Source organism: Paroedura picta, chromosome 2 (genome assembly GCF_049243985.1).
Source record: "Paroedura picta isolate Pp20150507F chromosome 2, Ppicta_v3.0, whole genome shotgun sequence".
In the NCBI taxonomy this organism is placed as follows: domain Eukaryota; kingdom Metazoa; phylum Chordata; class Lepidosauria; order Squamata; family Gekkonidae; genus Paroedura; species Paroedura picta.
In genome coordinates, this window is record NC_135370.1 from 177445322 (window position 1) to 177467075 (window position 21754).

The 21754-nt window shown below is 49.3% G+C and overlaps 1 protein-coding gene and 1 non-coding gene across 2 annotated transcripts in view; one reads left to right on the forward strand and one right to left on the reverse strand.

Moving 5' to 3' along the window:
* Positions 1-2321: 2321 nt before the first annotated feature.
* The window catches only part of SLC38A6 (solute carrier family 38 member 6), a 51048-nt gene continuing 31615 nt past the window's right edge, over positions 2322-21754 (reverse strand). The window contains exons 6-8 of the mRNA XM_077323926.1: positions 14577-14655; positions 3863-3945; positions 2322-3324 (exon numbers count right to left, since the gene is read on the reverse strand). Of these exons, the coding sequence (XP_077180041.1) occupies positions 3050-3324; positions 3863-3945; positions 14577-14655 (437 nt within the window). The 3' untranslated portion in view covers positions 2322-3049. The remainder of the gene's footprint in view (positions 3325-3862; positions 3946-14576; positions 14656-21754) is intronic.
* TRNAA-GGC (transfer RNA alanine (anticodon GGC)) lies at positions 12912-12983 on the forward strand. Its single transcript has one exon. It is a non-coding gene; the product is annotated as a tRNA-Ala (tRNA).

Sequence of the window (21754 nt, forward strand, 5' to 3'; positions counted from 1 at the left end):
GAGCCCTGCTGGGTCAGACCAGGGGTCTATCTAGTCCAGCCTCCAGTCTCACACAGGGGCCAGCCAGTTCCTCTGGAGGGCCAGCAATAGGGCAGAGAGCCCGAGGCCTTCATGAGAACATCAGGAGAGCCCTGCTGGGTCAGACCAGGGGTCCATCCAGTCCAGCCTCCTGCCTCACACAGGGGCCAACCAGTTCCTCTGGAGGGCCAGCCACAGGGCAGAGAGGCCGAGGCCTTCCTAAGGACATCAGGAGAGCCCTGCTGGGTCAGACCAGGGGTCCATCTAGTCCAGCCTCCAGTCTCACACAGGGGCCAGCCAGTTCCTCTGGAGGGCCAGCAACAGGGCAGAGAGCCCGAGGCCTTCATGAGAACATCAGGAGAGCCCTGCTGGGTCAGACCAGGGGTCCATCTAGACCAGGGGTAGTCAACCTGTGGTCCTCCAGATGTCCATGGTCTAGAATTCCCATGAACCCTGCCAGCCAACCAGGGCATAGAGTCCGAGGCCTTGCCCTGCTGTCTCTTCCTGGCTCTGAGATTCAGAAGTCCCATACTTGAAAGAAACTGCCAAACTTCTCTGGATGCTTAAGCATGGCAATTATTAATATTTTTAATTAATTAATTAATAATTTTAATTAATATATTTAATTTTAACCTTCTCCCAAGGAGCTGAAGGCAGCACCACTTTACGAGGAAACCCTGGAATCTTTTCAGTTCAGAATAAAGAAGATGGGGCACGACAGAGAACACGAGACGTTTAGAAAGTTACGGATGGGATGGAGAAAGTAGGGGCAGAGGACTTTTTCTCCCTTTCCCTTCATAATTTGGATATCCAGTGAAATTGAAGGACAGTCGATTCGGCACAGAGAAAAGGAAATACCCCTTTATTTAAAAATGGCTGTGAAAGTCGGACCATAAGGGAGGCCGATCGTCAAAGAATTGAGGCTTTTGAACTCTGGTGCTGGAGAAGACTCTTGCGAGTCCCTTGGACTGCAAGGCGAACAAACCGGTCAGTCCTAGAGGAGATCAGCCCTGCCTGCTCCTTAGAAGGCCAGATCCTGAAGATGAAACTCAAATACTTTGGCCACCTCGTGAGAAGGAAGGACTCCCTGGAGAAGAGCCTAATGCTGGGAGCGATTGAGGGCAAAAGAAGAAGGGGACGACAGAGAATGAGGTGGCTGGATGGAGTCACTGAAGCAGTCGGTGCAAACTTAAATGGACTCCAAGGAATGGTAGAGGACAGGAAGGCCTGGAGGATCATTGTCCATGGGGTTGCGATGGGTCAGACACGACTTCGTACCTAACAACAACAACCTTCGTACCTAACAACCTTCGTACCTGTGGAACTCGGGCCGCAGGTTATAGAAATGGCCAGGTTAGTGGTGATGGTGGGGAATCCATGGGATTAAAATTCCATCAATGAAGCCTCCATGTTCAGAAGCAGTAATCTGGGAGGGCAGGAAGGGAGGAACACTCAGGGGCTCCCTGCTATGACTGTAGGGTTCTTTTTTTATTTTTTGAGGGAGGGGCTGTGATTGACCATTGTATAAAAACAAGAGACTGGTTTAGAGCAATCCTGATTCGATTCAGCACTGCTGCTAATCTATATAGCTAATTCTCAACATAGCCCTGTCTGTGGATTGGAGCTACATAAAGGGGAAATGGATACAAACATGGGGGGACCATCAGGTTTGCTGGGGAAAAAACTGAGGGTTGGCTAAAAGTTTAGTCCTGAAATGTCCAGTTGGCTTAGAATAGGCTTTCTCAACCAGTGTTTCCTGAAACCCGGGGGTTTCTTGATAGCCCCTGAACGGATGGAAGTTAATTAATTTATATATATATATATATATATTTGTTTTAATTTGTTAAACATTTTATCGGGTGATATAGAATCATAGAAACCTGTTTCACTGAGAAACTGCTCAAACTGTCAGGAAGTTCTTCTGGAGGTTTAGACGGAATTTAGAATCGTAGAATCATAGAGTTGGAAGGGACCTCCTGGGTCATCTAGTCCAACCCCCTGCACTGTGCAGGGCACTCCCAACCCTCTCGCTCCTCCACTGTCACCTGCCATACCCTTAAGCTTTCACAGAATCAGCCTCTCCGTCAGCTGGCTCTCCAGCCTCTGCTTAAAAATCTACAAAGACGGAGAACCCACCACCTCCCGAGGAAGCCTATTCCACTGAGAAACCGCTCTCTCAGGAGCTTCTTCTGGACGTTGAGACGGAATTTAGAATCATAGAATCATAGAGTTGGAAGGGACCTCCTGGGTCATCTAGTCCAACCCCCTGCACTGTTCAGGGCACTCCCAACCCTCTCGCTCATCCACTGTCACCTGCCACCCCCTTGAACCTTCACAGAACCCGCCTCTCCGTCAGACGGCTCTCAAGTCTCTGTTTTAAAATCTCCAAAGATGGAGAACCCACCACCTCCCGAGGAAGCCTGCTCCACTGAGAACCGCTTCGTGATCATATATGGACACGTGGAACCGACTCTCCCCTCCCAAAATGGTCGACAATAGGCCTGGAGAGGTGGGAAGGGGAGGGGCATGTATACAGCTCTGCTTCCCGACCATATTCTGCATGATCGTGCTACTTCTGGGGTTTCTTGAGGCCTGAAGCACGTTTCAGGAGCTTTGCAATGGTAAAAAAGTTGAGAAAGGCTGGCTTAGAAAGACAGGGAAGAGAACAAAATAAAACTGAAAAGAATAAAGTCTTTGAAAGATGAATATATCCATTACATTCCTCAAAAGACCTTTGTATCTTCTTGTGTGTTTGCGTGCTTTGTCGAACTAACACGGCAATTCAATTTACTTGGGACACGGGGCCCTTTCTTCCGCACGAATTGTGGTTAATGGCGGCTGGAAGCGAAGACGACGGAATTCCATTGCCCAAGTGGAAACGAAACGAGGGAAAAGCAACCAGGCCGATAGTTTTCACCGCCCCGTCACCAACAGAAATATACTCGCCTGCCTTTCATAGTCCCCAAAATTGACGCTGGTAAATCTTTTCCCCATGCTGGGCGGTTCGTGACAGCTCCCCCTCCCCCCAGGTCTAGCAAAACTTATTCGAAGGGAGGCAAGCACACACACCATGCATAAAGGAGAGGAGGAGGAGGAGGAAGGGGAGAAAGAACTCAGTTTTAGAAGCAAGCCGGTAAAGAGCAGACATCCGTTTCAAAGGAACGCTGAAATCCATCCCAATAATAAGGAGGGGAAAAAAACACGTAACGTTAAAGGGCCGATCTGTATTTTCTTTTTTAAGACTTACCACAAGAGCAAAGTACGCCATAAAGAAAAATGATAAACTACTTGTGTAGCCGAGAAAGCCTGTAAAGTAACAGTGGGGGGAAAAAAAGAGAGAGGCGTTTTATAAGGCAAGCCATTCTGATGTAGGGCTGAAAGGCCTTTCACGGGGTAGGCATGTTTCCCATTATGGCGCTCGGTATCTGGGGCTTAAGACTCAAAATAACAGCCTTCCAACTTGCCCGTTACACATCGTTTATGTAGTTTTGCAGGGCCGAATTAGAACCGGCTTACCGCTAATGGCGGGCCGTAAGTAAATGCAGCTCTTTAATGTCCTGCTGTAAAAGGTTTTATTTTAGTGGGGCAGACGAAAGAGGACGGCGATCGAAGGAGCGGGTTAACCAGGCGAGGCTGGGAAAGGCAGACTGCGCTGCGTATAAATCCGCTGCCACCTCCTCCCCTCGATCCTTGGCTTGCATCTTAAAGTTTCGTAAAAAAAAAATAACAACCCATTAAAGGTTTTTTTTTCAAAAAACCCTCAATTAAAATTGCTACTAAAAGAGAACAACTGCTGCTAATAGTAATTATGACGGCTATAATACCCGCCTTTAAAATTACTCACCAATTTTGGGGAGGAGGGCCAGAGGGAAGACGACGAAGACGCAGGTGATCAGGAGTAGCAACCGGCCGTCGAGATACCAGGCGCTGTAGGGAGAGAGAAAGCCTGGGGATTGGAAAGGCCCCTAGAAACAAAGGCTCTTCTGCTACCTGCTGAGCGACCACAGGGACATCTTGGGGGGGAATCACAGAATCATAGAGTTGGAAGGGGCCAGACAGGCCATCTAGTCCAACCCCCTGCTCAACGCAGGATCAGCCCAAAGCATCCTAAAGCATCCAAGAAAAGTGTGTATCCAACCTTTGCTTGAAGACTGCCAGTGAAGGGGAGCTCACCACCTCCTTAGGCAGCCTATTCCACTGCTGAACTACTCTGACTGTGAACATTTTTTCCTGATATCTAGCCTATATCGTTGTACTTGAAATTTAAACCCATTACTGCGTGTCCTCTCCTCTGCAGCCAACAGAAACAGCATCCAGCCCTCCTCCAAATGACAACCTTTCAAATACTTAAAGAGGGCTATCATATCCCCTCTCAACCTCCTTTTCTCCAGGCTGAACATTCCCAAGTCCCTCAACCTATCTTCATACGGCTTGGTCCCTTGATCATAAGCATTATAATTAAGCAATCTTCATTGGTTCCCTGTAAAATGCCTTGGAGGAAGGAGAGAGTTTTCAAAGCTGGTGCATACCTCGAAAGCACAGTTCTGCTGCTCAAGGATGCCGGCCTCCAGGTGGGACCTGGGGATCCCCTGGAATTACAGCTTGTCTCCATGTCACAGAGATCGCTTCCTCTGGAGAAAATGGATGCTTTGGATCTGTTAGATCTGTGAGCTCACTGACAAGGACATTGGGAGTTCATTTCAGCTCTTTATTGTGACCTTGGCACGATGGTACAAAGAGGCAAAAATTGAACCAAAGAAACCCACAACTAACCCTAACATAGACAAAAGTCCCTGGCCCAAGAGAAGCATGCCTAGCTTTGGCCAGGGCCTTTTTGGTCTTGGCCCCTACCTGGTGGAATGAACTCCTGGGAAAGCTATGGGCCCCGACGGAGCTCTTGAAGATCCCCAGGGCCTGTAAGATGGAGTTCTTCTGGCAGGTTTTTGGTTGAGGCCAGGGCCAGGAAGATCTTGGTCCTCTCCCCAGACCGACTGAACATCTGGTCCCCCCCCCCTTCCATTCCACTGAGGCATGGATGTCTCAGGACTGGGGGGCAGGGGATGGGGAGAATTTTTATCGCCATCTGGATGCTGTGTGTATTGAGTTTGAATGGGAGTTTTATTCTGACATTGTGACCTGCTTGGAAGGAAGGAAGGAAGGAAGGAAGGAAGGAAGGAAGGAAGGAAGGAAGGAAGGAAGGAAGGAAGGAAGGAAGGAAGGAAGGAAGGAAGGAAGGAAGGAAGGAAGGAAGGAAGGAAGGAAGGAAGGAATTGCGAGTGTCCTGCATAATACGGGGGGTTGGACTAGATGACCCAGGAGGTCCCTTCCAACTCTAGGATTCTATGATTCTAAATTCCGTCTAAACCTCCAGAAGAAGTTCCTGACAGTTAGAGCGGTTTCTCAGTGGAACAGGCTTCCTCGGGAGGAGGTGGGTTCTCCATCTTTGGAGATTTTAAAGCAGAGGCTGGAGAGCCATCTGACGGAGAGGCTGATTCTGTGAAGGTTCAAGGGGGTGGCAGGTGACAGTGGATGAACGAGAGGGTTGGGAGTGTCCTGCATAGTGCAGGGGGTTGGACTAGATGACCCACAAAGTCCCTTCCAACTCTACGATTCTACGACAAATGGAACCGTGACTCTCGAAAGCTGACTCCCATATATCTGGTTGGTCACTGAGGGGGTGATGGGGTTGGGTCCTGTTCTATCCACTGCAGACCCGCCTTGAATTGTAGAGCGCTCTCACAGCATCTCTGCCCAGATCCTTTTAAAGATGTGCTGGGGATTGAACCTGGGACCTTCTGCATTCCGAGCAGATGCTTTATCGTGGACACCGTTGCAATGAGTCCTCTGGAACCGTAAGCAACGGCTTCTCCATACACAGTGCGTTGATGACCCAGGTATGTTCTCTCTGCCATGAAATGTGGAGGGGTGGGGGAGCTGGGGTTTGACTCAGGACTCTGAGCTACGGGGCCACCAAACGCCAGGCCTGAAGGCATGTCATATTGAGAGCCTTCCCGGCTGCTTCTGCATTGGCCCAGGCACTTGTTCCTAATAAACACCTTGGCCTTTGGCCTCGGGATTTATTTAGCCCAGGGCACGGTTAGTTCCTCATAAACAGGCAGGAGTGTCCAATTACCTTTTAAGTGCACCCCGAACCACCCTCAGGCATGCCGGGCAGGGACGAAAAGGGGGCCGTGCTGATCTGACAAATACCTGGGGCGTGTTGGACCTGCCTGGGATTGCCCAGGAGAAGATGGGCAATATATTTGCAATATAATTTGGGGCCCCTGCAGCTCATGTGGCTGGGTCTGGTCCCTGGATGCTCCGGTGACAAATGGCACGCTCGCCACTGGTGTGTGATCCACCCGAAACACGCCTGGACTCAAATACTTCAACTAGCTTTATAGGGGCTCCCAACCTCCAGGTTTTGGCTGGGGATCTGCCGCGATTATAGCTGCTCTCCAGGAGTCAGAGATGGGTTCCGCTGGAGCGGGGGTAGTCAAACTGAAGTCCTCCAGATATCCATGGACTACAATTTCCATGAGCCCCTGCCAGCATTTGCTGGCAGGGGCTCCTGGGAATTGTAGTCCATTGACATCTGGAGGGCCGCAGTTTGACAACCCCTGTCCTGGAGGAAATGGCCACTTGTTGGCACCATGTTGGGGACGTTGACTAATCCATTCTGGCCTGCTTTTCTCTTATCTATTTATCTTATCTATAACATTGAGAAATCAACGGTGTAGAGAGCCAGTTTGGTGTAGTGGTTAGGAATGCGGACTTCTAATCTGGCATGCCGGGTTCGATTCTGCGCTCCCCCACATGCAACCAGCTGGGTGACCTTGGGCTCGCCACGGCACTGATAAAACTGTTCTGACTGGGCAGTGATATCAGGGCTCTCTCAGCCTCACCCACCCCACAGGGTGTCTGTTGTGGGGAGAGGAAAGGGAAGGCGACTGTAAGCTGCTTTGAGCCTCCTTTGGGTAGGGAAAAGTGGCATATAAGAACCAACTCTTCTTCTTCTTCTTCTTCCTCTTCCTCTTCCTCTTCCTCTTCTTCTTTTCATTCTTTTCATTGAATTCAAAATTTGGCAAGGCACCCAACTGCTCCTCTTGTGTTTTAGCCCGGTACAAAGACTATTTTTCCAAAACGGGAAGGAGGTGCACGCTGCCAAGCATAACTCAACGAAATTCACAGCAAATCTCTCCAGCAAATCTCTCCAGCGCTTCATATGAACTGGTCTGTCATGCCATTGTACTGCGGGACCCCCCCTCTTCCCCTCCCCTCCCCAATAGCTCTTGCCCTCATATTTCAACTCCTTTCACGTTTTTTAAGCCTCTCCCTCCTTGGATTCGGCAAGAGAGGATGCATTTTTCATTCCTAAGCATTTCCCCGACTTTTAAAAAATCCATTGCAAAGAGGTGCGCGAAGGTACTGCTCCATCATAGATTAATCTAACGAAGTTTAAGGCTCTGGGGAGCCAGAAGATCTTTCAAAAACGTTCTTTAGGCCATCGGGAATTCTGCCCTATCAGCACTTAGCCTCTGGCTGATGCGGGCAAAAGGAAGGAAGCGGCTTCTTGCTGGTGCAGCAATTTAAAATAAAAATTATTTGTTATGGGAAGAGCGGAATGACTTGGGGGTGGTAGCAGGGCCCGAGCTTGGGGGCTCTCGTTCTGGCCACGGGCTTTAAGACAGACCATCAAAGCAGATCCTTTCTAAAAACAGCGGGCCGGTTGGTATGAAACTTACCCTGTGGAGTTAATCAATTTGGCTCCTGGAATCTTCTAAGCTGTTTTGGTTTGGGGTTCTCTCTCTCTTTCTCTCTCTCTTGGTAGCTGTTTTTATAAGGGGGGGCCTGAACCGGTGGCCTCTGTCCAAATGTTTTCCTTGGCAGCAGGGACCATCCAGGGCCGATGACTCCCCAGGAAAAGGAGTTCATTATGCAGCCAAGCAAGTTTTGGCCATCAGCTGTCCTTGGGAAATGTGTCCCAGGCTGGGGGGGGGGGGGGGGGTGCTGAGATCTTGGGAGCTCCGATCCTACTTCGGATGAGTGGAGGAGTCGACACTGCTCGTAATGCCTCAGCGGGAAGTAGGTGGGGAGGTTAAGGACCAAAACGAAAAGGAGAAAATATCCTGACCCACACAAAAGTCAAGGACCTAAAAAGGTCAATACCAGGGAAGAAGAAGAAGAAGAGTTGGTTCTTAGATAACGCTTTTCTCTACCCGAAGGAGAAAGCTCTCAAAACAGCTTCCAGTCGCCTTCCCTTTCCTCTCCCCACAACAGACACCCTGTGGGGTGGGTGAGGCTGAGAGAGCCCTGAGATTCCTGCTCAGTCAGAACAGCTTTATCAGTGCTGTGGGGAGTCCAAAGTCATCCAGCTGGCTGCATGTAGAGGAGGAGCGGGGAATCAAACCCGGCATGCCAGATTAGAAGTCCACATTCCTAACCACTACACCAAACTGGCTCTCAGTCGATAAAGGGTGGAACACATTTTTTTAAAAAAATATATAATACCACTATTTATTAATCATGTGAAAAACCCAAGGCTTTTAGCATAAATAAAACCAAGACATACATACATGCTAATGGCTCCACTGACCAGACACGTTTTACCATTACCACCTTTATCACTGGTTACCGGTCTGTTTCCCAATCAAGTTCAAGGTATTGGGTCCTACCTATCTGTGGGATCGCTTGTCTCCTTATGCCCCCTGCAGGGTGCTTTGCTCTGCGGGTATGAATTTGTTGAGGGTCCCCGGCCCCCAGGAAGCACAGCTGGCCTCAACCAAGGCCAGGGCCTTTTCCATCCCGGCCCCTACCAAGAAGATGATGAACCATTTGCAAGCAACCTTTGGGTGCGATGTGAGCCACTTCTCAATCCACTTAACAGTACTAGAATCCATACCGCATTTTACCCACTTGCCAATAAGAATATCGTGCGGAACCTTATCAAAAGGTTTACTGAAATCAAGGTAAGCCATGTCCACAGCAAGGTAGTCACTTTCTCAAAAAAAGAGATAAGTTTTGCCTGACATGACTTGTTCTTGGGAAAGCCATGCTGACTTTTAGTAATTACAGACATCCGCTCTAGCTGCTCAAGGACCGACTGTTTGATGATTCCCAGCTATAGATGCCGGTTCCTCCTTTTCCCCCTTCTTGAAGATGGGGACAACATTTGCTCACCTCCAATCTTCTGGCACTTTACCTGTTCTCCAAGAATTGTCAAAAATATTGGACAGAGGCTCAGAATACATTTGCAAGTTCTTGGATGCAATTCATTTGGCCCAGAAGATTTGGTTTCATTTTAATAAACTAGGTGTTTATGGACTAACCCAACAGTGCCCATCCCTCATCACATGAAATGATTTTGCCATACTAATCATGATTCCCTTCACAAGAGAAGACTCAAAAGAAGGAATCGAGCAATTCAGCCCTCTCTTCATCACTTTCTGGTCCCTGCAATTGTCCTACCATGTCCTCATTCTTTTTCTTACTTGGAATATAACAAAAGAACCCTTTTCTTGTTGTTTTCAGCATTTCTTGCTAGCCTAAGCTCATACTGAGCTTTAGCTTTTCTCTCCCAACAAGCACTGGTTATGTGTTTGCACGCCTCCTTCTTTTTAGCATACTTCTGGAGTGCTAAAGTCCGACAAACAAGGCTTCCAGTCTTGGGTATCTGAAGAAGTGAGTCGTGAATCACAAGAGCTCACACCCTGTCATCATTTTGTTAGTCATTAAGGTCCTGATTAAGAGCCTCGTGTGGCGCAGAGTGGTAAGGCAGCCGTCTGAAAGCTTTGCCCATGAGGCTGGGAGTTCGATCCCAGCAGCCGGCTCAAGGTTGACTCAGCCTTCCATCCTTCCGAGGTCGGTAAAATGAGTACCCAGCTTGCTGCTGGGGGGTAAACGGTAATGACTGGGGAAGGCACTGGCAAACCACCCCGTATTGAGTCTGCCATGAAAACCCTGGAGGGTGTCACCCCAAGGGTCAGACATGACTCAGTGCTTGCACAGGGGATACCTTTACCTTTAAGAGCCTCTTGTGGCGCAGAGTGGTAAGGCAGCCGTCTGAAAGCTTTGCCCATGAGGCTGGGAGTTCGATCCCAGCAGCCGGCTCAAGGTTGACTCAGCCTTCCATCCTTCCGAGGTCAGTGAAATGAGGACCCAGCTTGCTGGGGGGTAAACAGTAATGACTGGGGAAGGCACTGGCAAACCACCCCGTATTGAGTCTGCCATGAAAACGCTGGAGGGCGTCACCCCAAGGGTCAGACATGACTCGGTGCTTGCACAGGGTATACCTTTACCTTTAAGGTCCTGATGGACTCTTTTCCGCACCTACACAAAGGCATTCTTGGCTTCCGAAAATATCAATTCACTGACAACCAACTGGCTGGGCAACCGACCACAGCTCTAGACTAGAAACTCTGATCCAGCCTGGACAGACACTTCTGTCGCTTAAATTTGTCTTTCAGAAAACCCTCTCGCGTTAACCCCCCCCCCCCCCCGCACAAGAAGTGTGTTTCACGAGACGGGTTCGAATTCATCCAAAACCAGTCAGTCAGAAAGCCAGCCTGAAGCCGTTGTAGAAACAGGGGGGGACTGCAATCCGTTCCAAACACGAACAAGCGATTCCAACGTTGGAACATTTTTCTGAGAGAGCCCGACCGCAACGGACCGAGGGAGGGGGGACAGGCATGCGTCGAGTCAGTCCTAAAGACGCGAACGCAGCTGCACAGCCAAACTGGAGGAATTATAAAACAAATAAGGAGAAAGTTGGCAAGCTTCCCAACGACAAGTCCAATAACTACGCCGCGAAAACAAAAATATTTAGAATTTCAGTAACTGCCAGGTTTCGCTTTGCGGTTTCAGAAGTATGTTAACATGGTAACGCGGCCGCGGAGGGGTGTTTCCAGGCTCCGTCGTGGGCGCGATTCTCACGTTAAAACGTTGCTGAGCTCCTTCTGGCGCGAGGCGACGTTTCCTGGAGATGAAAACCAGTGGAAACTGGCCCTCGGAAAATTCTCGATCGACACATCGAAATCGCGTACTCGACCCACGGAAACAAAGTGGCAAAACGGCCTTGCGATAAAAATGAGAGGCGGACGGTGACGTCGGTCACCTGCTGACTCCGTGAGATTGAGGGGTCTCCCTGGTTGCTTTTACAAAAGGTTCTCCAACTGAGAGCCAGTTTGGTGTCGTGGTTAGGAGTGCGGACTTCTAATCTGGCATGCCGGGTTCGATTCTGCGCTCCCCCACATGCAGCCAGCTGGGTGACCTTGGGCTTGCCATGGCACTGAGAAAGCTGTTCTGACCGAGCAGTGATATCAGGGCTCTCTCAGCCTCACCCACCCCACAGGGTGTCTGTTGTGGGGAGAGGAAAGGGAAGGTGATTGTAAGCCCCTTTGAGCCTCCTTTGGGTAGGGAAAAGCGGCATATAAGAACCAAGTCTTCTTCTTCTTCAGAAATCTCAGGGCTCTCTCAGCCTCACCCTCCCCACAGGGTGTCAGTTGTGGGGAGAGGAAAGAGAAGGTGATTGTAAGCCGCTTTGAGCCTCCTTCGGGTAGGGAAAAGCGGCATATAAGAACCAACTCTTCTTCTTCTGATTTAAAAGTCACCCGTTGAGGCTGAGATGTGTCAGACCTCCAGGGGACCGAGGCAGAATGTAATTCTAGGCAAGAAGGCTCAGGTCTACTCAGTGGGGCTTACTCCCAGGAAAGTATCCTCAGGATTGGACGGCGACATGATGTTGGGATGAGGCCAGTCTAAGCCGAGTGACTTCGAGAGCCTTAGATTGGAGATTAGAAGCCGCCACTCTTAACCACGACACCAATTTGGTTAAGGAGAGCCAGGGTGGTGTAGGGCTTAAGAGTGTCAGACAAGTATTTGGAAACTCAAGTTCAAAACCCCACTCATGCTATGGAAGCTCACTGGATGACCAAAGCCCAGTCACATTCTCCGAGCCTGCCCTACTGAGCAGGGTTGTTGTGAAGATAAAATGGAGCGGAGAAAAAATGCTGGAAGCCACTTAATAAGTAAAGCCACTTAATAAGTAAAGCCCGTTTGGTGTCACGGTGAAGAGCGGAGGTTTCCAATCTGGAGGGCTGGGTTTGATTCCTCTCTCCACATGCAGCCAGCTGGGTGTCCTTGGGCTACTCAGAGTCCTTTTAGAACTATTTCTTGAAGAGCAGTTCTGCCAGAGCTCTCACAGCCCTTGAGGTTTCACAGGGTGCCTGTTGTGAGGAGAGGAAGGGAAGGCAATCGCAAGCCGCTTTGGGACTTTTTTGGGTAGGGAAAACCAGAGTATAAAAACCAACTCTTCTACTAAAGGGGGGGGGTGGAATTAACAATGAACTCCTGAGTCAGAAGTTTAATAGTCGCCATCACGGTTTAATACAGAGCAAAACTGGAAAGAGCCTGAAACTACAAAAATATAAAAGTGCCCAGTGATCAAGAATAAATACAATTGGATGAAACGTGTCAGTCGGCTTCGTCATGTAATCCGCAAAACTCAAACCAAATTTCCTCTCAGGGATTCCAGTTTGCGCTTAAATAAACTCTCTGATTTTTGATGAGTCAGCTTCTTTTTTCAAAAAACAAAAAAGGCCAAGGCCCAGCTTAAGCGAACCACTAAGCCTCAGGAAGGATGTGTTTAAGTTGTGTATTTTACTAGCTCCTTCAATATTAAGAGACTTCTCCCACAAGGCCAAATGGCAGATCAGGAAAACAAGGGTTTCGAGCTTAGCCAACAAGGGGCCATTTAAGCATGATTCTCCCCCCCCCCCATGTTCACTGTGAAATGGTATCATCCAGGAGACATAACCTAGATTTGAGACCAGACCAAGAGGCAAGAGTCAAAGCTCCCTTCATCATATTCAAGTCGGTTGTCTCACTTTGTGGGAGGAGCCGTGGCTCAGCGGTTGAGCATCTGCTTGGCATGCAGAAGGCCCCAGGTTCAATTCCTGACGTCTCCATCTGAGAGCCTGCAGGACCTTTGTCAGCTTTGCCGGCCAATGGGTCAATTTTAATGTTTATAGAATTGCTTTTAACTGTTATTAATTTTGAGAGTTTTATAGGATTTGTTATTATATTAAATGTGTTTTCAAATACAGGGTGGAATATGAATCAAGGAAGGAAGGAAGGAAGGAAGGAAGCAAGGAAGCAAGGAAGCAAGGAAGCAAGGAAGCAAGAAAGAAAGGGGAAAGGAAGGAAGGAAACAAGGAAACAAGGAAGGAAGGAAGGAAGGAAGGAAGGAAGGAAGGAAGCAAGGAAGCAAGGAAGCAAGGAAGCAAGGAAGCAAGGAAGCAAGAAAGAAAGGGGAAAGGAAGGAAGGAAACAAGGAAACAAGGAAGGAAGGAAGGAAGGAAGGAAGGAAGGAAGGAAGGAAGGAAGGAAGGAAGGAAGGAAGGAAGGAGATATAGGAAGGAAGGAAGGAAGGAAGGAAGGAAGGAAGGAAGGAAGGAAGGAAGGAAGGAAGGAAGGAAGGAAGGAAGGAAGGAAGGAAGGAAGGAAGGAAGGAAGAAGAGAGATATAGGAAGGAAGGAGATATAGGAAGGAAGGAAGGAAGGAAGGAAGGAAGGAAGGAAGGAAGGAAGGAAGGAAGGAAGGAAGGAAGGAAGGAAGGAAGGAAGGAAGGAAGGAGATATAGGAAGGAAGGAAGGAAGGAAGGAAGGAAGGAAGGAAGGAAGGAAGGAAGGAAGGAAGGAAGGAAGGAAGGAAGGAAGGAGATATAGGAAGGAAGGAAGGGAGGGAGGGAGGGAGGGAGGGAGGGAGGGAGGGAGGGAGGGAGGGAGGGAGGAAGGAGATATTGGAAGGAAGGAAGGAAGGAAGGAAGGAAGGAAGGAAGGAAGGAAGGGAGGGAGGGAGGGAGGGAGGGAGGAAGGAGATATTGGAAGGAAGGAAGGAAGGAAGGAAGGAAGGAAGGAAGGAAGGAAGGAAGGAAGGAAGGAAGGAAGGAAGGAAGGAAGGAAGGAAGAAGAGAGATATAGGAAGGAAGGAAGGAAGGAAGGAAGGAAGGAAGGAAGGAAGGAAGGAAGGAAGGAAGGAAGGAAGGAAGGAAGGAAGGAAGGAAGATGCAACAGAGACCGCAGCCTGAGCCCAAGGAGAACTGCTGCCAGTCTGAGGAGACAATCCTGACTGCCACAGACTTATGGCCTGTTTCCGTGTAAGGCAGTTGCATGCATTCAGCATAGCCCTTCCACCCCAGGCCGACGTGGCCGCCTTGTGAATCGTCTTGTCTCTGCCGATTGTGTCTAGTGGCCCTTAAGAACTTCTCAATCCCGCAGAAATGAGAAACGACCCTTTTTGCCTGGGCTGCAGATGTCTCTACGCTGACAGTGAGCAATGACTCGCCGGCCCCTATTAATCAAGAAGGAATCAGACCTGCGAATGGAGACCGCCCAACGCCGCGTACCGGCAGGCTCAGGTGCCTGCATTCTGCTACGGTCTGGAGCGGTTCCCTTTCCTTCCGGAGAAGCCAGGCCAACCCCTGAGCTGCAGAGGAAATGCCTCTATAACATTCCCATCTCCTTGGCCCGCTCCGAAAGAAGGCTTCGGTCTCTCCTTACCCGCTCTGGTCTCCGTCCAGAAGTCCAGCAATAGCGCGAGGAAGTTCTGACTTTACGATGAGAAGGTAGGACGACATGGCTGCAAAGAGAGAACTGGGCGTTAACAAAAGCAGAACCCTGGAGTTTATCTGTCTGTCTGTCTGTCTGTCCGTCCGTCCATCCAGGTAGCCAGCATGGTGTGGTGGTTAAGAGCAGCGGCTTCTAATCTGGCAGGCCAGGTGTGATTCCTCCATGTTCAGCCAGCTGGTTGACCCTGGGCTAGTCACAGTCCTGGGGGAGCTGTTCTCCCTAAGCAGTTGTGTCACGACTCTGCTGTGGGGAGAGGAAGGCGACTGTAAACCACTTGGAGACTCCTTCGGGCAGTGAAAATCAGGGTTAAAAAATCTAGCTATTCTCAGACCAGCCGGCTCGTGGTGGTTTACAATAAAAACATAGCCGTGTGAATACAATATCCCCACACTACAGGCTAGACTATACCACCTGCTGGCTTAACTATATAATACCTGTGCTAGACCGCAGCAGAACGGCTAGCTTTGATTCCGGGAGCACCTAAACAACTCAATTTCTGGGATCTAAGCTTGCAGGAGTCAATCATCAAACCCCTGAGACCTCCCAGAGACCAATATGAGCACGACCCAATTAATTAATTTTTAATACGAGCATGACTTAATATATATATAAAGGTAAAGGTAAAGGTAAAGGTAAAGGTATCCCCTGTGCAAGCACCGGGTCATGCCTGACCCTTGGGGTGACGCCCTCTAGCGTTTTCATGGCAGACTCAATACGGGGTGGTTTGCCAGTGCCTTCCCCAGTCATTACCGTTTACCCCCCCAGCAAGCTGGGTACTCATTTTACCAACCTCGGAAGGATGGAAGGCTGAGTCAACCTTGAGCCGGCTGCTGGGATTGAACTCCCAGCCTCATGGGCAGAGTTTCAGACTGCATTTCTGCTGCCTTAAACTTTTATCAGATGAGATGACCATATATAGTCACGTCATCCCGCCCCTTCTCTCAAAATGGCCAGTGATGGGCCTGGAGGGGGCAGGGAGGGGAGGAGCCCCAGGTAGGCGTGTCCACAGCTATGTGTCCCATTTATATTCTGCATGATCACGCCACTTGTGGGGTTTCTCAAAGACTGAAGAATGTGGCGTTTCTCCACTGTAAAAAAAAGTTGAGAAAGGCTGGCATAGAGAAACAGCTGCCCCCTGCTTCAGCTAAAAGCGTGGCATGGCATTCAGAGTGCCTGTCCCTCCCACCACCCCCATATCCTTCCAAGACAAAAAACACACAACACCAACGCCTTGGGAATTCGTGAATCAATAAGGAAAGGCTCGGAAAGAGAAAATGATAGAATCATGATGTTGGAAGGGACCTCTAGGGTAACCTAGTCCAGCTCCCAGCACAATGCAGGAAGCTCACACCCACCTGCCTACCCACAGTGACCCAAATTCCATGCCCAGATGATGCCCCACCCCCCAACAAAACCCAGAATCTCTGGCCATTCTCGTCTGGACGAAATTAGCCTTCCAACCCCAACCCCAAAGTGGCAGCCGGCATTTCCCTGGGCAGGCAAGAAAGGTCCACAAGAGCCAAGCACCGACCCAGTCCCTTCTGCCCACCCACCCACTCAACATCTGCCTAAATCCACACAATAGAGCAGGAAGGCGTGACAAATGAAGGCGCGATCCAGGCAGGAATTCTTACACCGTTGCACGGTTCCTAGACCTGCTATGAACGGCGGCTTCAACACACGGATGGGATTTGGTTGCTTCCATGTTGCAGCAGGGCTACCCCAGGGCTGGTTTGCCTGCAGTGCCCCTGTCTTGGCAGGAGTTACGCCCCTCGTCCCAGTTTAACGAGGTTGCTTTGTTTTCAATCCCCCTTCTAAAAATCCCCGGGAAAGCATGGGCCTTTTAAAATGACTGTCGGACACAGAGTTGGTGTTTTCAGTGAGTTGTCCTCCATGACTCGAAGATTATCAATTTCCCTATCAGTAACTGGGAATAAGTCCCCCTCCATCCATGGTGCTGGTACTCAGTACTGGCGAGTAGGATCGCATAAAGCCCCTGCCCATCGGTGTATATTTGCAAATCAGTATTGAGTCAGTCAAGGAAGCCAGGGCCTTCCCTTTGCAAGACCTGAGTAATCATAGAATCATAGAGTTGGAAGGGACCTCCTGGGTCATCTAGTCCAACCCCCTGCACTATGCAGGACACTCTCAACCCTCTCGCTCATCCACTGTCACCTGCCACCCCCTTGAGCCTTGACAGAACCCGCCTCTTTGTCAAATGGCTATCCAACCTCTATTTAAAAATCTCCAAAGATGGAGAACCCACCACCTCCCGAGGAAGCCTGTTCCACTGAGGAACTGCTCTAACTGCCAGGAATTTCTTCCGGATGTTTAGACGGAATTTAGAATCATAGAATCACAGACCCCTCCAGGGTCATCTAGTCCCACCCCTTGCACAATGCAGGAAATTCACAACTACCTGCCCACCCACAGACTGGAGGTTTCCAAGGACATTAATTCGGGCTTTCTCAGCCAGGATCCCATGAAACCCTGAGGTTTCTTGGCAGTCCTGGAAGTGTTTCATGAATGGGTGGGAGTTAATGAATTTTTAATATATTTTTATCATGTGATATGATTGTATTGTGGTCATGTCAACCTCCCCTCGCTCCCCTTCCAAAATGGCCAATGAGGGGCCTGGAGGGGGTGGAAAGGGGAGGGGCCCCAGGGGGGCGTGTCCCCAGCTCTGCTTCCCAACCATATTCTGCACAATCAGGCCACTTCTGGGGTTTCTTGGAGCCTAAAGAATGTTTCAGGGCCTTCTCAAGGGTACAAAAGTTGAAAAAGGATGCTCATAAATGTAAAATAATAGCATTCACTCCTATGTGGAAAAACTCAAATTCTCCAGGGATCATTTTGTGCTGGAGACAAAAATCTGCCTCCACATCCAGCCGGCTGGGTAACCTTGGGCTAGCCACAATCCTGTTAGAGCTGTTCTCACAGACCAGTTCTGTTCCAGCTCCCTCATGCCCACCTCCCTCCCAGGGTGTCTGCTGTGGGGAGACAAAGGGAAGGCGATTGTGAGCCGCTCTGAGACTCATAGAACCCTAGAGTTGGAAGGGACCTCCTGGTCATCTAGTCCAACCCCCTGCACTATGCAGGACACTCCCAACCCTCTCGCTCATCCACTTTGGGTAGTGACAAACGGAGCATCAAAACCAACTCTTCTTCTTCCCGCTCAAAAACTATGTAGGTTCAACAGCACATTTTGGCGCGCTGTATTTTTTGCTTTGTTAGGGATTTAAAAAAAAAGTATTATCCTAATTCTGTTCGCTGCTGCACAGGCAGGAGAAACACAGTCTGGGGGGGAAACTGAACAAACCGTCCCTGGTATCGCTGCCGTGAATGCGATTTCGGCAAGCTGATTATTATTACCGACGACAAGCAAAAGGTCAGGAAGGCAACCACAATAACGCCGCGGCCCCGAAACGGTTAAGATTACCATGTGCTTTTTTTTTTTTTTAAGCGAAGGAATGTAGTCCCTATAAAGAAAAGTGAATTGCATTAATCCAGAGTGGCATGTACCTACAGCAAGGTTAAATTAAAAACAGTTGTGAGGTCACGAAAAAAGGAAACATTCACTACTTTGTATTGAGGTGCTCGAGCGTTTTTTTTCCCCTCGTTGGACTATGACTTTGGGGGGGGGGTTTGAGACATTTTATTTGGTGTCTCTGATTTTATCCCCTTTTCTTTAAAAGGAAATTTGATGGGGTGTTATAGGAGCGTGTAATTTGAAAACCACCCGAATGACTACAGGACAGTAATAAAGACAGCCGTGCTTTTTTCCCCCCGCTCCGGAGGGTGACCTAAAGATGCCGAGGCGTGTTACTTTTGTAAAAGAGAATTTAAACCAACCAGCCAAACAAAAAAACCCTCCCGAAAAAAAACCCAAGAGAGAAAAAGAGAGAGAGATCTTGCAGTAAACAGATTGGCATTTTCTCTGCATCTCAACTGGACATCAATCTCTTATTTCAGGCCAAGCGGTTACATTTTGGAAAGCCGGACTCCGAGGTACAAGACGTTTATCTTCTTCGCGACTCAAAAACTCACATCGGTTGAGGGGGAGGGAAGCCCTCTCTTCCACTAATTTCCTGATCACGTTTCCTGCTAATATACAATCTGTCACTCTTTCCCATGCATTTATGTTCGCCTCTGGCGATCCGTTTGATCGTTTTTTTCTTTATCCTTTTGCGGTGTGACGGACTCTTTTTGTCTCGGGCCTGCAGAGAGAAACTCTCCTTTGAAAGCTCCAAGCTAAAAAAGAGGTCCTCTGTTACTTTGGGACTCCTCTGGACATACTGAAAAGAAAAAGAAAGGAAGCCTAACTTTAATCTGCGTCCTCCCTCGCGCGTTGCTCTTTTCCTTTCTCTAGGCCAGGGGTAGTCAAACTGCGGCCCTCCAGATGTCCATGGACTACAATTCCCAGGGGCCCCTGCCAGCATTCGCTGGCAGGGGGCTCCTGGGAATTGTAGTCCATGGACATCTGGAGGGCCGCAGTTTGACTACCCCTGCTCTAGGCCATGGAGCAAACGGATGCCAAGTTCAATGAATATATTTATACCCCGAAGCGTATACGAGATAGGGATCTCTCATTCTTGACAGCTCATGAGAAAACATGTTCTAGTCCGGCTGAATGTGCTTTATCCAGAGTTTAAAAGGTTAAACTTGTGCGGTGGAGGGTGGGGGTAGAGATTTTGGGGGGTGGAAACCAAAGGGGAATGTTTGAATAAAAAGCCACTGCAAAATTACGGAAACCCGGCGCAATAGAACCGCCACCGTGCAGCTAGGGAGGGCCAGAGTGGTGTTGGAGTTAAAGACCAGTGGATCGTAGTCTGCAGAACTGGATTTGATTCCCCGCTCCTCCACCTGCAGCTGGGTGACCTTGGGTCAGTCACAGTTCTCTGAGAGCTCTCTTAGCCCCACCGACCTCAGGGGATGTTGGACTTCCCTTATCCTTGATCCGGAAGTTGCTGTTGTTCTAGAATGCAGCTAGAAGGGTCTTATCAAGGGAGACGGAACACTGCACCCTAAGGATTCCCGCACGGAAGCTCTTCCGTCGCCTGAAGATCCTCCTTAGAGATTTGTGGCATTTCTTGGTAGTTTGCCGATTGAGTTCCAGATCAGGTTTAAGGTGCTGGTTTTAACCTTTAAGGCCCTGACCGGTCTGGGACCTACATACCTGAGGGACCACCTCTCCCAGACAGCTCTCCATTCAGCTAATTCCAACTGGCTGGCGATCCCCAGACCCAAAGAGGTGTGCTTGGCCATGATCAGCCTGGTGGAATGAGTTGCCGTTGGAGGTGTGAGCCGTCACAGAGCTGTCTACGTTCCGGAGGGTTTGTAAAATGGTATTCTTCCACCAGGCATTTGGCCATGGCCAGGGGTTACCATCACTACCCAATGTAGGGCCCCCCTCCCAGCCAAACCCCCATCGCCCTCGACTCTGTGCTTGGCCAGTAACTGGACATCCTAAAAGCCAACTTGTAGGTTTTATTGTTTTTATTGTATATTAATCTTAATTTTTGTACGGGTTTTCATTGACTGATGTAAGCCCCCCTAAGACCATCCGGAGACAGGCATCATATAGATCATCAACATATAAATCCATAAATAAAACAGGAAAAGCAATACTGAAGAAGAGGTTACAATTTACTTTCACTGTGGGCTACCGCCAGAGAGGACGTGAAGCTTTTACCGACTTCAGGTACAAAGCCCCCAGTTGTGATGTTACCTCGTGTGCTTAATTTAAGGAAATCGAGCACTGTGGCTATTTCATGTGCCTGCTGATGGGGGAACGGCGGAAGGGCATCCCTGACGGTCTACGACCGAGCCCCACTGCACTTCCAGTAACTTAATTAGCAACAATGGGAGATTACTAAGAGGAGCAATTAGGTCTAGTTTAGAGACACTTAAATTGATTTACAACCCCTTCCTTCTGCAGGGGGTTCGTGAACAGACGTTTTACTGAAGGAAGAGCTGGCGGGATCCGATTGGCTGCCGTGGAAGACGGAACACTGCACCCAGTGGATTCCCGCAAGGCTAGCTCTTCCGCCGCTTAAAGATTCTCCTTAGAGGTTTGTGGCATTTCTTGGTAGCATGGAAAGCACGGAGGGGCGTTCAGTGCTTCTAGTTTGTATTCGGTATCATGGCTTGGGTTTATTTGGAAAACGCGCTGTCTTTTTGGGGAGTCTTTTATTCTCGTGTGTTTTGGGTTTGCAAACACCTATGGCCATGTGCAATACAATGTACTACTTATAACATAAAATAAAATCCATAACTAATATATTTATAATACAATTTGCCCAATTCTGCCTCCTGCCTGGGGGGAGAGTTGGGCTCCGAATGGGAAACAGATGTCTCCCAGGCCTCATTTTAGGCCTGGCAGAACATCTTCATCTTGCAGGCCCTGCAGAACTGCTTGAGGTCCAGCAGGGCCCAGATCTCGCCAGGTAGCATGTTCCACCAGACGGAGACCAGGCCTAAAAAGGCCGTAGACCTGGTCGAAACCAGTTTAATTTCTTTGGGATGGGGGATCCAAAGCAGATCCTGATTACTGGATTAAAGTGCTTTTTGTTGGACATAATGGCAGTCCCGCAGCTATGAGGGTCCCAGACTTTTTAGGGCTTTACTTTCCAAGTTGCAGGGTTATGGCTGAAAACAGAACTTGGTCAAAATCCCTCTGGGTCAGATTATTTATGGACCCGATTTGTTATAACCGTCCAGTTTATAATTCCTAAATCTTTCTTGCAAGCAACCTGGCAACCCATCGGCAGGCATCCAAGCAAGCGAAAATTCTCCCAAACTCCACCCCACCCACCCCTCGCCTCCTCAAATTCCCAAATGGGGAAATCCAGAGTTGAAGACGGCTGGCTGTTCTTTGCTCCTGGCAATCTGGAAGAAATTCGGCTGCCACTTAGTGCCGAGAGGCCGACCGATCCCTCCGTCCAATGTGGTTGCAATTAGACTTGTCCATCTCCTTTCCCAAACCGGGCTCGGGGCCAGGGCTATTTCGCCTTCCCGTTTACTACTTAAGCATATTAATGCGGCCGGCGCGGGAGAAATTGAGCCTTCCCGCACAGCTCTCATCAAGTCCGAACTTTCCGTGGAGATAA